At 38.8% G+C, this 17436-nt stretch overlaps 1 protein-coding gene across 3 annotated transcripts in view; it reads left to right on the top strand.

Annotated features, from left to right (window-relative positions):
* PHACTR3 (phosphatase and actin regulator 3) overlaps positions 1–13948 on the top strand; it is an 87702-nt gene extending 73754 nt beyond the window's left edge. For all 3 annotated transcript variants that reach the window (XM_026862231.1, XM_026862232.1, XM_026862233.1), the window contains exons 9-13: positions 4423–4478; positions 8621–8682; positions 9521–9661; positions 11308–11384; positions 13344–13948. In XM_026862231.1, coding sequence (XP_026718032.1) covers positions 4423–4478; positions 8621–8682; positions 9521–9661; positions 11308–11384; positions 13344–13359 — 352 coding nt within the window. In that variant the 3' untranslated portion in view covers positions 13360–13948. The remainder of the gene's footprint in view (positions 1–4422; positions 4479–8620; positions 8683–9520; positions 9662–11307; positions 11385–13343) is intronic.
* Positions 13949–17436: the final 3488 nt, after the last annotated feature.

Raw genomic sequence — 17436 nt, 5'->3', positions numbered from 1 at the left:
AGTGTTGTGTATCATCATCTGTCCCCATCATCCCTTGTGCGTCCCCCCCGCCCCAACTTAGTGAGATTGCTTCAGCATTATGAGAAAATATTCAGATTTTGGTCTCTATCCAGAATTGCCGCATCATTGACACATGTACAGCAAGCTCTGTCTGAACTGTATCCAAACATCATTTACAAGGAAACAACATTGGTGTGTCCAGTTCTGCTCAGTTTCCCTGAGGCAGCTGCACTTGCCTTGACTGAGGTGCTGCCAGCTCAGCTCTCCTTACTTCTGCTCTTGGCATCCCTTGGTGTAATGGGGAAAGAAATTCCTGGAGTGGATCATCTTAACATGAGACCACAGCAGTACCAGTGACAGTCCATGCATTTACACCATGGGGGATCTGGACAGAGATAGGACTTGCCCAGGAGTTACCTGAGAGTTTTCAAGAAAGTTTCACGGCCCTTCCAGAAATGGCTTGCCCTGCAGAGGTGCTCAGAGGGCACTCTTGCCTCAGCAGACAGTACAAAAATACCCAAACCTAGATTTTAATATCACCCAAGAACACAACAGCATAATTGGATGCTTTTCCCAAAAGCAAGAAATAGATACCTAAATTTAAATCAGCTGAAAAGAAACCATTACTGTGACACAACAGAAGTGGTGCTCTACGTTAGTGCTCTCTGTGGAGCTTACAGTCACCTCCCTGAGGCGAGTCCCATGTGGGGCTGAGCCCGCAGGTGAAAAAACAACAAAAACCACAAGACTCACCCAGCCACGTCCACATCTGCACCGCTGGAGCCTCATGGCCACCTCAGACCTTCAGATGCTCCTCCGGGCAGAGCTGCAGAGCAGCCACGGCACCCGGGCCGGGACGCTGCGGCCGCCCACACTCAGGTGCAGGCACTTTACTGAAGCCAGGAGAAACGAGCGAGGGCTCTGCTTCAAAATGTCCTGCAGCTCTGGAATACAAAATTATCTCAGTGCAAAGCTTGTGGACATCATCCACAGCCCGCTGAGGGCTCAGTCTTCAGTCTTTGCAAAGGCTCCTTCGTGGCAGGTGCCTGCTTCATCCTCTGGGATCACGCACGAGCTCCCCCGCTGTCATTCAGCCTGCTGATAGCTGGAGTTTGCCTCCTTTAAAAGGGAGATTTGAGCATCCCCCCTCTAGAGCCTTGGTCTCTCAGTCCCTGCGTCCTGGCCTGCGCTCCCCAACAACAGCGTGAGGCGAGCTGGCCACCATTCCCCCAGGCCGGACTGCCTGAGGCGTTTCTGAGGCCATGGCGCTGCCTCTCCGCAGGGCCGGCCAGCCACCTTCCGAGGAAACGCACCGAGCTCGACACGCAGGGCGTGCTTTCTGGTTCTGTCAGAGGAGGGATTTCACATTTTAACAGCTTCAGAGAAAAACATGAAATAAATATCCAAAGTTGAGCACTTGTTGCCCAGAGAACAGGTCACCCAAGCAGAGGCACAAGCTCATCCGAAACAGTTTCTTATTTAAAAGCTCCCTTCAAGAGGGACATGCATTTTTGACAAGGGTAACCTGCGTCTTCCCCTGCACTGCCCTGAGCTGCTGACCTGAGAGAAACCTTCAGAAGTGTATTTGTCCTTGCTCCAAGTGAGTTTTGAGGGAAGTTGGCGGTATCAAGGGGGACTGCGAGTCCCTTTCTGAGGAAATAGCGTGGCTGGGGCTGCTCAGTCCCCTGTGGGGGGATGAAGCACCCTCCTCCATCCTCCCAAAGCAGCTGAGCAACTCGAGCAGGACAGGCTCTGCCCACAAGTCCAACACCCACAGCAGCAACTAGTGTCTTGCTACAGTGGATGATCAGGCAAGGCAGCACACTCTGCAACCAGACACACTGCTCACCAGACATAGAAAAAACCCTTCAGCACAAGGAGCCTCTCATATCCTGATTTATGCCGGCACAGCTCAGCAGAGACACGTGCCCCCCTGGCCCTCGCCCACCTGGCTGGGCCGGGCTCACAGCTGCTTCCCCTCGTTACCATCAGCAGCCCTTGGTGGAGGCACCTGGAGTCCTTCACCTTCACCGATTTGTGCCATTTCCTCTGCCGGGAGCCCAGCCACCACGTAGCACAGCTCTCACAGTGCAGAAAGCAAATGAAAGGGATTTCTGGGCAGAGAGGCTTCTCCTGAACAGAATAACAAACTAAATGTTGCTACTCAGTTGTGTTGCCACTTCTCATGGTTTGATCATGACTCTTGCTCTATTTGGTGTTATTACTCTGTCCCCAGCTTCCCAAAACCCTCTTAGAATTTAGTTTGAAGAAAAGTCCGTATCTAGTTTCGTGACTATGACAAAAAGCTTGGAAGTATGGTCCGTATGTCTGAAAAACTCAGGGAAAAAAATGCAATGCCTACTCGTGCATACGCCTGTGTATAACTGCACCTTTTCCTGCTGTTGTGGGTAAAGCTGAGGGTGTACACAGAAATATGTTGTCTCTGTGCACCTCTCATGTATTTATCAAAGCCAAAAGTGAAACAGGGTTTTAAATACTTAACCATCATACATAACTATACATATATATATACATGCTATACAGGCATTCATATACATATGCATTCTCACACTGCTGTAATCATTTCTGTTAGGCTTTTAATCCCCCAGTTTAAAAGGGGCCTCTGAAATCTAATGTACAGATTCTGGTAGAATCTATAAATCTCACATGGAAGAGCTGTAATTAAGAATGGCTTGAGATAGAGGCATGTGAGCAGCAGGTCTGTTGGACCTTTAATTTGCAGATAAGCTCTCTAAGTCATTCTTCCCTGATTTATATTATAAAATGCACATTAATCTCTTTCAAACAAAATCTAGCTAGAGTTATATCATTTCTAAGACATACAGGGAAATGACTGAGGAGGAAGGAGCCCAAGGGTAACAGGAATTTAAATTACATATTTAAAGCCTTTAGTAGGGCATTTCACCACCCTTCCTGTTTGGATTATTACAACTTCCACTGCTGGAGTATCCGACTCATTAGTCCAAAAAGAAATCCAGAGACCAGGAGAAAAACCTTAGGTGATACAAAATGTTAGGTAGGAGGAACGAGAGTTAGATTGTAGGTGTTTCTAAGCATAAGAGTTCATCATCTAAGTTTTCTGTTGGTGTCAATCTGGTATAGTAGTTGTGATACCTTCCTATTGCCAAAGATGAGAGCTTTCCCAGTGACATCAGGGAAATTAATTTAAAAAGGATAAGGAGTTGCAGTCATATTTTGGGCTGCTGGTCTGATAACATATGAATACAGAGCTGATTTTGAACCTATATTTGGTTAAGGCTTAAAAAGCAAGGAGCAATTAGAATCAGGTACTTTTACCAATTCTTTTACAGGCTGTTAACAGTTACTTCATTATTCCATCTCTTGTATATATGACAAAAGGTAGATCTTGTTATAGCATCCCTTTATAATCATTCCTTTATTTCCTATAGACAGTAGAGGGATAACTACTGCAGCAGTGGTTTGCAGTGTGGTCCCTGGTCTGAGCATTTCTTTGTCTCTGTAACTTCATCTCTGGCTTGGCAACATCTGCTGGAGAGGAGACGATGAGAATCCTTAACATTGCCAGAACCATGGCCAGAAAGCATCATAAACTCTTTCCGATCTGCTTGCTGGATTATTACTTGAAAGCTAGCAAATGCAGCATGTGTGTGTGTCTGCCTAGGGGAGGGGCTCAATTACCTGAGATTCTCTGCAGATATTAGCAGTGTCTCATGGGGAAGTCTCATTTAGTATGCAGAAAAAAAAATCGCTATGGCACTGATCATATGATTTGAAGACTCAATCCTGAAGCAGCACTACTGAAAAGGGGAGGTGAAACTGCATAAGACACTCCGTTCAGACAGCATGAGGCTGTGAGCAGCACACGAATTTTATTCAGCAGGCAGGAGGAGAGCTGCTGGATTGGTCTGTTAGATGTGTAGTCGGGAAACCACAGGAAAGCTTTATTTCTGGCAAGTCTGCATTTTGTCAGGATGCACCACTAGTGTTACTAGAGAAAAGGAAGCCCACTGCTATGTGAGATTAAAAGGTAGAGGCAGCGGTAGCTACAGAAGATCACTGTGAAACTCATTTGATAACCACCTTAAATACCCTCACAAGAGTGAATTTAACCATTGGAGAGCGCTGGTTCCAACTGACTGTCTGGAAAGTATGGTGAAAAGGATGCACGTTCTGAGGGAGCATTTCACTGACAGCAGAGCAAACTAGAGGAGAACTTCCACCTGCATTGCTGACATTTGGGAAAAATAATAGAAGAAAACATTCTGGTGCCAGGATTCTTGTATTGTTTTTTCTTCCTCTGTCCTGGAGAGGGATTCTGTAGTCCCCTCCCTAAGGAAAACACCAACCAGAACTCAGAATACTGCAGACTTTCCAAAGAACAGGCATGGTACAAAATGTGATTTTGGTGTTTTTCCGCAGGCGACTCAGCCAAAGACCTGCTGTTGAGGAGCTAGAAAGAAGAAATATACTTAAACGTGAGTATTTTTTTCCTGAAGTATTTTATATGTGTTTGTTGAAACCAGTGATTGCATTTCTAGAACATGTTATTTTTAAATAGACAAATTCATTCACTGGGATTATTTTCTGTACCTAAAAGTTTTAATTTTTCACATGTCCTGGGTTTCAAATACTGCAGGAATCACAATTTGCAACTTGATAAAGGCAAGCAATTTAGTCCAGGAAAGAATGACTTGTTCAAATATATGCTTTCAAATAATTTTCATTCTGATTACACTGTTATGGATGTCTAAGAGAGGAACACAATTTCACTGTCACACAGTGCAATGAGAATTGGACTGACATTTTCCAAGATGTGGACTGTCATGGCAAACTGTACACTGAATTGCCACCAAGGCTAAAGTTGAATGGAGGAAGCATCCTTACAGAGGTGTGATTCTCCTAGCAAGTACTTTTGATCATATGATTAAAGATCTTCCCAAAGACAAGTCAAAGATAGATCATTCTGACATATTAAGAGTTGTTAGAGGGACAGTTCGAGGCCTTCTATAGATGCTGCCATGGGGGAATGTTCTCAACATCTCTCAAAATAAACACAAGACAGAAACTTGCAACTCTTTTCCTAAAGATTCTGACCTGAGGCTCAAAGAAGTGATGAACATAATCCCTTTCCTTGCAAGTGCAGGAAATCCTCAAAGTTAGGGGAAGGTGAGAGAGAGCTTTGAAACTGGCTCCATTATGAGTCACAAACAAGAGAAAGGGGGAGGCCATCTGCTTGGAGGAAAAGTACATTGCTTCTGTTATTTTCATGGTCTAGTGTTGAAAAACAAAAAACAATTATGTGAACAATAGTTTGTTGCTCATTAAACAGGCATAAAACATAACGCCACATAAGTCTGTAATACAAGCAATGCTGCCTCTGCTACTTTAATTCATATTTAATTATTGTGATTGTAATTCATTATTAAAAAGTTATCTACATTTTTTTACCTAAAATTTAATGTCTTAGAACTTTCTTAGTAGTTCATAGAAAAAACCTTATGCTCTTGCCATTGAAGTTACTGGGGATTTCGTTTCAGTTTTAACACGAAGGAATTCCATAGCCAACTTCTCAGTATTTTCAGTACTCTTCCAATGCATACATTGCACACGGTAAAATTACATGTACCTAACACGTGCATAGCGAAATGAGAAACAGGACACATTCTTTGCAAATGTGAATGGATGAACTTGGCCTAACTTCACCTGTCATGTACCACAAGAGACAAGAAAAAGCATTAACTCTAGATTCTGAAATATGTGGGGCCAGATTTTCAAGAGTGAGTACCTAAGATCTCTGAAAACCTGTTTCTCTGTTTTTTCCTGGCTAAGGAAGAGCTGATCTCTACTGAAGAAATCTGTTCCTTTATGTTTACTTTTTGGTGTGTGCTGTTTACATCCTTAATCTGGGTTAAACTGACCAGCTTTAATAATAAAAAAGTTTGAATACATTCATATAATGAGCTTAGAGAGAGATAAAGCAGAAAGAAGATAAAGCAGCATTAAAGATATTTCCTGAATGCCAGCTACATACTGGTCTAGATTTCTATCTTATTTAAAGTGCTCCCAGCACGGAGCAAATTTATTCAGTTTCGTTGCTCAGGCTTTATACAGGTCCGTCTGAGATCAGAACCACTTCCATTTCATTTGCCTCTTCCATAATATAAAAGGCTAAGTATCTTGTAAAGATCTAAGGTCATCACTTAGCTGCATCAGTTGTAATCTTAAAAGGCCGGGCAGATGTAACAACTCTAGTCTCAGTATTGAGTGAATTTAGAAATTAGTAAAGTTTCTTTTTATTAATAGGGGTATCAACATTCTTGTTAGGTGTTAGGAATAAACGCCCTTCAGTGAAATCACTGCAATCTCCTCCGGGTTGTAAGGGTTTGTACAGTTGCACTGTAAGTTTCCTAACATCTTTGATGTTCAGAATACATACTCCTAACAGAAGCAATGCTACCTCCAAACCTGTGTTAAGAACTAATAATTCACATTTGTACTCCTCTGTCAAAATCAGTGCCTAAGTGCAACTACTACGTTATTTTAAAATAAAGCTCAGTAAGATTTTAAAAAGTGACTTATCTCCCTTAGGGAGATGTTTCTGAGATAAAAGTAATACTTAAACAGCAAACTTAAAGCCAACAGTTCCTCACAATTTTGTTCATCTTCTAACTCCTTTATCTATAGAAACACTGCTGGTTTACCACAAAGCACGAAAAGCTTAGGAACTAAAATCACGTTCCAGGTGTTCACACATCTTCCTGTATTCAGCAGAAAGCTGGCAGTCACATTCAAAAAGGCAGCATCTCTTAAATCACACTGTGCAATCCCCGGTTCATTCTTAACACCAGGAATTGTTTCAGTGTCACGCACAGCTAAGAGTTCCCTGAATAACTCATAGAGCAGCAAAATGAATTACAGTACTGCACATGCCACTTCATAATTGGGAGTGTCTCTCTACTGAGGTTTATAAAACCAGCCCTCACTAATGAATGGATCTAAGTGTAGGCAGAGTGATGTTGATGGGAAAAACCTCTCTGGGTTGTCTCTGTAATAACGCCTGAATTTTATAATGCCCTTGCTAGCATTTCCTATCAATCTGTTGTTTGGTTTTTTTTTCTAAAAGAACCATTTCTTATATTTCTTGAAGCTGGGAATAAGCACTGAACCTCAGAGAATGTCTCAAAGAAATGGGTCACTATACATGTTCAGTATGTCTGGAAAAGCATTTTTTGATCAGAAATGTGCATTTTTATTTTTCCTTTAGGTATTCTCTCAGTGCATATCACAGGAATATGTTTAAAAAGCACTCTGCCACAGGAAATTCTCTTTGAATAAAAATACATAGATAGGAATATCGACTCTAAAAGGTGTGAATTAAAACTGAATGAAGCATTAGTAACTTCTTGCAGGTATCTCTACATCTTAGAATATGCTCCACTTTTTAAAGCCTGTTCTCTTTTTAAACATTCCAGACTTAAATAGCTGTTCATCCCTGACAGAGCACTAATTTTAGCTGTCCTATTCTTTTAAATGTGTGCCTTGACACTGAATTGCAATACAGCACATTATAGCATTTTAATTTGCATTTCTACTATAGCTAGTTGTGGCTATGCACTGCGATGTTATTTTAAATAGATACTTACGACTGCATTTCAGTGTAAACTAATGAGCGTAAAAATGAGAGAATACGTCATTACTAAAAATATCATTTTGGAAACTCATCTGCAGTGCTAGTGTTTTTTCGAGGCACATTAATAATCACGTGTGCTTAAACACTGGAAATACCTAATACCAGTCGTATAATAAACTTCACAGTAGCATCTAGAGAATCCCAGAATGGTTAAACATTTTTCACTAGGTCTTCAGCTTTGTCAGGTCATAGGCTCACACCTTAATTTAGTAACAGATAGTACTCGAAATAGAAACGCCATTAACTTGTTTCCCAAGGCAAAGGATATATTTCACACAGTGTTACAGCACTCTATTTTTAGACCCAGTGTGTAGGAGTTATCACGGCTTGAATGTTAATAGGCACAACACACAAAAGCGAGCTGGCTTAGGTTAGAATGGAACGCTACAAAAGAAAACCCCATGAGGATAAAGAGGTTCTAATGTCAGTGACACATCCTGAATATCAGAGAAAAAAAAGCATGCAAGTCAAAGATAACTGCCGTGGCAGTGTGACCATCTGAAGATGTGGCCTGAGAATACGGTTATAGAGGAAAGAACATAGTTTTCCCTGGAGCTATGCAATGAGTCTTTTCAGCATCTAACAGCAATGAATGGCTTCAGCAATATAAAAAAAAAAAAAAAAGATTAACTATGGAGTATTTTGATTTTCTTTCTGAAGTTTATACAGTTGGGGAGTTACTGTGGCTGCTGTTGTTTTATTAAATCTCCTTAGAGTTTAGAGCACAGGAAAAGCTGACGCTGGCACCAGTAAGGTGTCCTTACAGAGAGGTAACTACGTTCCAATAGAGAACCAGGGAGATGTACCGAACTTACAAAACAACCAGCTACTAGTTTTTTTTTGCACTCTTAATTTTTATTGCCTGGAACTTTGGAAAATACTAATCCTCATGAGGAAACTAATCTTATTTTAAAATATTTTCCACAGAAAGAAATGATCAAACAGAACAGGAAGAAAGAAGGGAAATCAAACAGAGACTGACAAGAAAGGTAAAATCTTGCAGTACCTTCTTTTAGCTTTTAGAAACTTAGCAAAGCTAATATAACATCAACCAGTCATAGAGGTCATTATTACACAAAAAATCCCTTAACATACATCCTCCTCAGCAGTGTCTCAGGCATATTTAGTAATACGAATTATAAAAATATCTACTTTATCTCAGCTACACGAGTCTTATTAGAATATTTATATATAAGCTTTAAATCAGAAAATGGATATTTGCTTGCACACTGCTTATTTTCAACTATACTGCTAGGACTACTTCATTCTCTGTAGCCATCAGGAGTAGAGCTGAGTCCCTGCTGAGCACCAGGTGTGCTCCCACAATAAATTTCTCTTCGCATTTAAGGTATTCTCAGAATCAGAAGTAGATCTTGTTATTGTTCTGTTCCTAGAAACCCTGACTGAAATTATAAGCCAAATATGGTGATAACTTGTTAAAGACAAATTGAAATTCTTACAATGGGTCCAGGCCTGAAAACCTTACGCAGCCAATCTGCCACTGACTGTTGTAGAACACCCTACAGCATATGATATTATACATAAATCATAAATTCATTATGATTTATGTAATATAAATTAATTTTATCAATATCCAGGTTAAGATATTTTCCTCTTTTGTCCATTATAAAGCCACTGTGCTGTAGCCCACAACTCCATTTAAACCATTACTACTCTTCTAACAATCTTCTGAAGGGTTGTGTATTTCCCTGGAATTTCCAAGGGTTGGGGTTTTTTTCATATACATAAATGCACACTCAGCTAAGATGGGAAGCAAAAAACATTTGTTATTAACACTCATTTTATTTTACCAAATATTTAATACAGCTTAACCAGAGACCTACAGTTGATGAGCTAAGAGACAGAAAAATCCTGATTCGATTCAGTGATTATGTGGAAGTGGCAAAAGCACAGGACTACGACAGGCGAGCAGATAAACCATGGACAAGACTATCAGCAGCAGATAAGGTAATGACGTAATAAAGTGACATATTACTGCTTTCTACTTGCTTTGTCTATAATAATACATCAAATTCTGCAAAGCCATTTAACCTCCAGGACATTTATTCTCTGAAAATGTTACCATTATTTTTTATGCTGAAACCCCACTGACCAATGCATATTATCATAAAAAGTGCTATTTATAAAAATGCCTATTTAGGACTATAAAGGCTTCTACCCAGCCTTTATAGTATTAACATTTATCCTTAGACTGGGAAGTTTTGTCCCAAACATGTAAATATCTTCCACTGTGTTTCTAAACACACAAATATTTCCTTTCCTGTTTCCTATGAATGCTCAAGGAGTCGCTTGATCCCACATTTTCACAAGCATAAACAAATACTCATTTCTGTTCCATCACATACCAGCCACATAGCTGATTTACATCCTAATTTAACTTTCACATTTAGGTGCCTTAAGTAGTAAGAAAAACAGTTCAGCTTGATTCCAGATAGAACAGTTGATGAGTAAGTTTTGAAGTTTCAGGGCTGCAGCAAGCAGAATGACTAGGGATGCTGAGGTAATTACTGGGTAAAATGGCAAATATTGGCACTGTTACCGCTTTGTTCTGAGGTGTGGAGATCAAACACTTCGTTCTTCTCCATTCCAGTGTCTCCCCAGTAAAAAGTCTAACAAATGTTTTTATAGGACTCATAAAAAAGGAACAATATATTTCTACTACAGTAGCTGTTCTCTTGAGCTCACTAAAAAGGTGAATAAGCTGTTATATATTAATCAATGAATAATGATTTTGTATTTTCTTTGTATGTACTGGTTATGTATCAAAATTAGGCTTTTCCTAGTTTCACGGTTTTTATATTGTTAACTAGGCAGGTTTATAAGCTAAAAAGAAAGTGACACAGTTCAATGCATATACTGGTGACATATGTCAGGAATTCAGGGTCAGGAGTTTGACCATTGCATTTACGACTGAAAAACTTCTTTTTCGGAGTAGACAAATACATTATTTTGCCTTGTTTTTCTTTTAATAAGCCAAATCTGATATAAAACATGAACAAGGGTATAAGTCCCATCATTTTACGTAGCTAAACAATGAAGTACCAAATATAAAAGAATATCTGAAAACACCACTCAGTTGCCATTTAAACAGAAGAATACTCTCACTTTTATAGTCTTGAGTTTCATTGTATTAAGCACCAAAAGAGAACATTTTTCTTTGCTTATGACTGTACAGTCCTATGGATCCTGGTGACAACAGAGTCTGGACTGGTATTTGGAAACCGTGATAAGGCAAACAGTCTGATTTTTATTTAAAAAATGACACACATTGACATTCCATGAAAATCAGTTGACCAGCTAATCAATTTCTCAGCAAATTCTCTTAATCTAGACAATAAGCACTGTAGTTTTATTCTATCAGAATTGCTCCTAGACAGGCATAACCCTGGCAGCAATCACTAATGAATAAGCAAAAACATATCACCAATCCATTTAATCTACATATTCAGCATCTCCACTGGCACAGTGTGCTTTGTTATACCCAATACCTATTATTTCTACTTTAGAAAACTCCTGTTCTGCTCTGCAAGTCTGGTATCTTACAATGCTTATAAATACAAAATTGTTAACCACCTTCTGTTTTCAATTACTAGGCAGCAATTCGGAAAGAGCTAAATGAATACAAAAGTAATGAAATGGAGGTACATGCATCAAGCAAACATTTGACAAGGTCAGTGTTCCAGCTATTTATTTCCATTGCCTGCTAAAAACAGTCTGCTTGAGTCCTGAATCTGTAGATTTTGCTCTTACATGCTGGATGTGGGAAAATATGCAAAGGAAGGTTTATTTTAAAAGAAAGTATTTCTCTTTCTGGCCAGAACCTGGCTTTCCCCATTTTTTTTCTTTTGATTAGCATGTGCTGAGAAGCCCCCAGACCTTCTCCAGAGCAGCACTCAGCTTGCATTCTTTGCACTGAAGATTCAAAAGCTATGACAAAAAATGAAATGTAGGGTATATAATTTTTTTAAGGAGATGAACAACTTAATATTTTATATAAAGGTTTTTGAATTAAATGTACTTGTGTGTGCAACCTTATTATCACAAACACTGCAACTTCCCTGGTAAGAAATCTAAAATTTAAAATAAATACTGTAAGAAATATAAAATTTATAAAATATACTGTAACAAGACATACTTAATGCCCCTAAGTAACTAACTGAATTTATTGTAATGGGTTGAGCCTGTATGTTTCAGTGTCCCTTCAATGTCAGCCCTGTTGCTAGTGGAAGGAGTGCAACCCCCCGAGCACATGTAGTGACGGACCAGCAGAGAGGGCAGGACACAACTGGTTTGGACTCTTGGCACTCCGAGTGGTGGGGCCAGTGTGAGCCTACTCAGTCTCGTGCTTGCTTCATCTGCCAGCACTGATGACAGGCACTATGTTTAAACATGCATGAAAACATTCGTTTCCCTTTTCTAAGTGGGAAAAAATGTGAGAGGCTGATTCCACAGCCATCATTGCTTCCAAAAACACCTTGTTAGTTAGAGAAAAATTGAAACAGCAAGCAGTTATTTCCTAGAGTTTCTATTAGGTCTCTTGAGCAAGCCCAATTGCTTTTAAAACACAGTTTTAGGAGTTGCTGGGAGCAGAGTGTACTCTTGCCATCTCGGTAAGCATTCTCAGGTGTGCTGGCTGCTAAGGGAAGTTGCCTAGCACTGTACTAAGGAACGCAGTGTGCAGTCCCATGTTCTGGAAGGTTCACTTCACCAGTCCCAGGCTTATTTCTGAACTTGGAATCAATTCTAGCTTCACTGAGCTTTGGCTCTTCAATGAAAATACGGTCTAGGCAAACACACTTGAGTTGTAAGTGCAGTGTACACTGATCTAAAGGCTGTATTGATGTAATTCTAGAATGTTCATGCAATTGTTAGGGTCATTTTAACATTAAAGGACTCAGACTCTATGTTTATGGCAAGACAAAATGAAATATAGGGGGAAAAAACCTGGGATGGCTGCAATTTAAGTCTGAAAGGGAGAGATACCTTCTCTAACTGAAGCTACCTGGGGAGCTTAAGTAGATGATAATATTTTGAAATTTGTTCAGGATATTAAGAGAAAACAGGATTACAATTTACAATTGGTGCTAAGGCATTACAAATGATTGGGACTTTAATTACGTATCTCAGCCAAAAGAACAAGCCTATAGAACGAGTAGATTTATTCCAGACAGACTCTTAAGACTATTGTACATTAAACCAACAGTATGTCCTCATATTTTCCAGAGCATTAGCTCAACATTGCTTAACTCTTACAAAATAACAAGATCACTACACAATAAAGAATATTTCTACCAATGATGAGCTGTGGCTTAAGAGGAAAAAAAAAAACCAACCAACCAACAAATCAACCCTACACCTATAGTTGCACTTGCACTCCCCAGTAACTGTAAACTGGTTAGCCTGGGCCATGAGGACTGTAACTGCCCTACACTCATGGCATACATGTGGAAACGTGGTGGTGAAAATTAAGACTTCAGGTTGCTAATGTTATTCAGTACTGTTACCGTAACTTTAAACAGAATGAATACTGTTTTTTTAAAAAACATTTTTTGTTAATCTAACAGAATTTTTTAAAAGTGCTATTTTTTTATTTCAAAGTGGTTTGAAAAATGTCTCTTATTTCTCTTAGATTTCACAGGCCATAGAAATTTTCTTCTGAGAAGAATCTGTCTTTACTTTTTGATACTGCTGCTGAACACACATCAGGGAATATATAAGTCTTTCCCTAAAGTTCAGCCCTGGATACCTTGATGTTTATGTGAAAGAAGGACTCTGCAGATGAAGTCTCTGCAGCACTTACGTACAGAAAGAAACACCAGAGACGTACTTCGCTCTGAAGTCAGAAGAGTGATGGCCTGTGGAGTGGGATGATCTGCTGAAAAAGACTGAAGTAAAGCTACTTGAAAGAACCTACTACTCTCCTTTAACACTTTGTTAAACTGTTTTGCAGTCTATCTTGGAAAAGGAGATGTTGTGCATGTACAGGCTTTACCATTCCAAGGCCTCTGACATAAATGGACATGACACACTGTCATTCAGTATTGCTTTGACAAGACATTTTGAACTTACCACAATTAGTTTGTAAAACACTTAAGTTCATGTTCTAAAAACTAATTTAATGTATTATAATTTCATTCTTTTTTATATAATGTCTAACAGAATCACAGCTGCAAGCATTTTTGATTCCTGTTACTTTTGTTCTTTAATTAAATGACTACTTATTGCAGGAAATGAGCATGTTTCCTAAAGCTCTTTTTTTCCCAGGGACAGTTGGGAAGGGAAGAGATTACAATTCTTATGCACCAGATCGTATTGCTTTATCAACACAGAGTCTTCAGAAGGATGATCTTAACTAAGCTTTGCCATCTTGTGGAATATCAACGTTTGGGACCAGATCCTAACCAGCATAACATGATTGTCACTCTACACTAGTTGAGGTTCCGGCCCTCTAAAGAATGACAATTAAGTTCACTGTTGTTCTCATTCAAAATTGCTAAATTGGACAATCACAGGTAGAAATGTAATAATGTACTTTGATGTTTAGCAAACAAATGAATTTAATGCTTTCTTGACAGTAAGAAGAAAAAGAGTCACTAAATGCTAATAACAAAGAAAATAGAACTGGTTGAGAAAATGTAAAGCTAGATATTCTAATATTGCTTGATATCTAGAAGCGTCTGAAAATTCTACCCAAAATATTACTAAAGGGAAAAATTTAGAAAAATAAAATACACTGATAGCTGGAATGTATGCCTGACAAGACAGCAACAAAATGGCACATACGCTCACAAGACAAAAATTTCTGTGCAAGAGTCTTAAATGCTATCCTTTTAGGAAGTCATTCAATGTTAGAAACTTGAAACTCTCAACCTCATAGCTTTGTTGAGATGATCTCCATGACGTATGGAAATACCAAGGAAAATATGGTATGTAAAATTGTTTGTATAGACTGCTACTAAATTGCTGCAAGATGGTGAGCAGAATCAATGCAAACAGTGGATGGACTAACTTTCAATTCTCTTCTGCTGCTCAGTGTGGGGACGAAATAACAAAAGAGAGTTATTCTTTGGATAAACGAACATTTAAGAATGGAAGGTAAGAACATACAGCGCAACACTTAAAATATATGTGAGTAAAGGCAATGCTAGAAGAAACTGAGGAAACATGGGAGATGTGCTGCCCAGAACCAACAAAGATTGCTAACTTTGTTGTAGCTAGCTGTAATTTTGTAAAACTTTTTAATGTTTGACTTCTGTGACTATCAGTTAAACACCTGAATTACCCAGTTACTTGATCCAAAGATTTTTTTTTTCTACTTAGTGCAATTTTATAGCTTGCTGGCTTTTCACAGAAATATGTAGCAATATAATTAACAGTATGATAAAGGCTAGTTATCAATCCTCTTAATTTTATTATTACTACTACTAATTCTAAACAACAATATAATGATAGTCCAGGTGTATACAAAAAGGGTAAACAGAAAGGAAAGTTTCTTCAACAGAAAAACCATTTTTAGTTTCAGAATAGTAGATAACCCACTGCTGACTACAAACTTGGCTAATAATCCGTTAAAGTAACACACTCCTGGTTAGCAGCGATGCATACTTTCACTGGTAATAAAAATATTGTATAAAACACATTAAAATAAAGTTGAAAAATATAATAAACAGGAAAATATTTTAAGGGTAACTTAGAGCAGCTTTTTTAATTTCCAGCAATGCCTGTGAGCTGCATTAGTAATGCGACTTAACCATCTTGTACTTATGCAGCAATACGCTTTGCTTCTTACACCGGTTCTCAGCTGCCCTTCCATCGCAGACATCCCAGCCTTCCATCTGGTAACAGACGGAAAGTTGTGACTGTTTCAGAGCCACACGTGATCACTGTCAGCTACCTACTGCCAGCTTTCTGGTAGGCAGGTCTGTGAGGTTGTTTGGAGGCTCCATACATTCACTGGGCCATGCCCTGTGCTCGGTTCCTGCCAGAACCTGGGTGGGCATCCATGAAGGCAGGTTTAGATCTTCTGGTGCTGCTTCTTCCCAAGGGAAAAAAGAAACAGGCCTGCAGCGCACAGTTCCTGTCACTGCATTTAGGTGTCCGTTTTGAACCACCCCTGGGGTTTCCCATGCACAAAGTAAAAAATAAAACACTCAAGCAAATCTCCTTATGCTGAACTCTGCCTGTGTGAATACTTCCTCGTGATATGCTTCACATTTTTACATTTTTAAAATTTGATTGCACCTGCTTAAAGTTTATAGAAGTTAATGGGGTGGGGTACAGACTGATAGGTGGACAGTAAAATTTCATACTTCTACTTTATCATGCGTCCTCACTAAAAGTAGCAATGGTATTATTTTCCCAATATGCACTCTCTGTAAGAAAACTTGGCCCTTGCAGGGCACTTAACACCTTGTATAGTTAAGAGAAAAATAATGTTTCATACAGAGATAAAATTCAGTTAGACCAGTAAAAAAGATTTTAACATCTCATGAGGTCCATCTAGTGGAGATGACAGTGATCACAGGCTCAGAAAAACAAACAAAAATCAGAGGCTCAGAAAAATTAGAGAAGGTCTAAGTATGCTTACGTAGATGGGATTTCAATATAATAATTTCAATGTAATAATTTCCAGAGACAACACAGCCTTGTGTTTTTAAAATTAATTCATTAAATATATTTATAACTATTTCTGTTTACAATAAACAATATCCCATCAATGAAGTCTAAGGCCACCGATTACTCTGCATTCTACTCTCAGTGCACGTTGGATAGAAATCTATCACATCCTTTCTGATCTAAAAAGTTGTTTCTTAAAGATGGTATTTTTAGTAAGGATAAAATCAATCTTTTTCATAAAGCCATAGATTAACTGGTTAAAAAACTAGGTCCTTTCCCAAGGTCATTGGGTCCCACCCCTTGCTGTGAGTGAGGCAAATTTTGAAATGATTGCTCAGTGAGTGCTGAGTTCAGGCTATGATCTACGAGTACAGACTTTTCTTTTTTCTTTTATATTAATATTGATGTTAAATTAAGACAGACAAGTAATTTAGAAATCAATAGATTTTCCCACTCTGAGGACCTCTGTCAGAGTTTGCTACCTTGAATTTTAAGGTAAGATTATTTTTAAATCATGTCATTTTTCTCTCTGAAAATAAACTTTAAGTGGTTACTTTAAGAAATAATGATAAATCAAAGATATGTGATGTACCTGTAGGACAGACAGATTGCATGGGCAAGCCAACAGAGTTAATAAAAGGAAACTGGTTAAGTGTCACCAAAGATGCAGGTAGTGGTAAGGTTCAGCAGGAAGCTTCTACTGGATAAAAATTTTGAAAAAATGATTGGTGGGTTGAAGGAAGCCAAATCACCATGAGACCTAAATAACAGTCAACAACTTAGAATGATAAAATCCAGACTTAAAAAAAAATATTAGGCAATAGTAACAGCCATATAGTGTAATAGCAGCATTCAGAACTAGCAGGAATGAAAGTAAGAAATATAGACTCAGTGGTTTCAGTATGAAAATAAGAGATATAGACTAAATGGTTTCAGTCACATGAGAAAAAAAAAAACAAAACCAAACACTACTGTAAGTAAAGGTCTCTAGGTTAATAATAAAAGCAGTATTAGGAATGTAGAAAGGAAACCGAGGAAAACCAGAAGAGTTCAGAGGCTATAGGGGATAATGGAAGACATGACAGAGAAGTGCGTATGATATTAAA

Source organism: Athene cunicularia (genome assembly GCF_003259725.1).
Source record: "Athene cunicularia isolate RWA chromosome 20 unlocalized genomic scaffold, athCun1 chr20_part1, whole genome shotgun sequence".
In the NCBI taxonomy this organism is placed as follows: domain Eukaryota; kingdom Metazoa; phylum Chordata; class Aves; order Strigiformes; family Strigidae; genus Athene; species Athene cunicularia.
The sequence above is the reverse complement of the archived record's forward strand: the minus strand, read 5'-3'. Positions and strand labels throughout refer to the sequence as shown.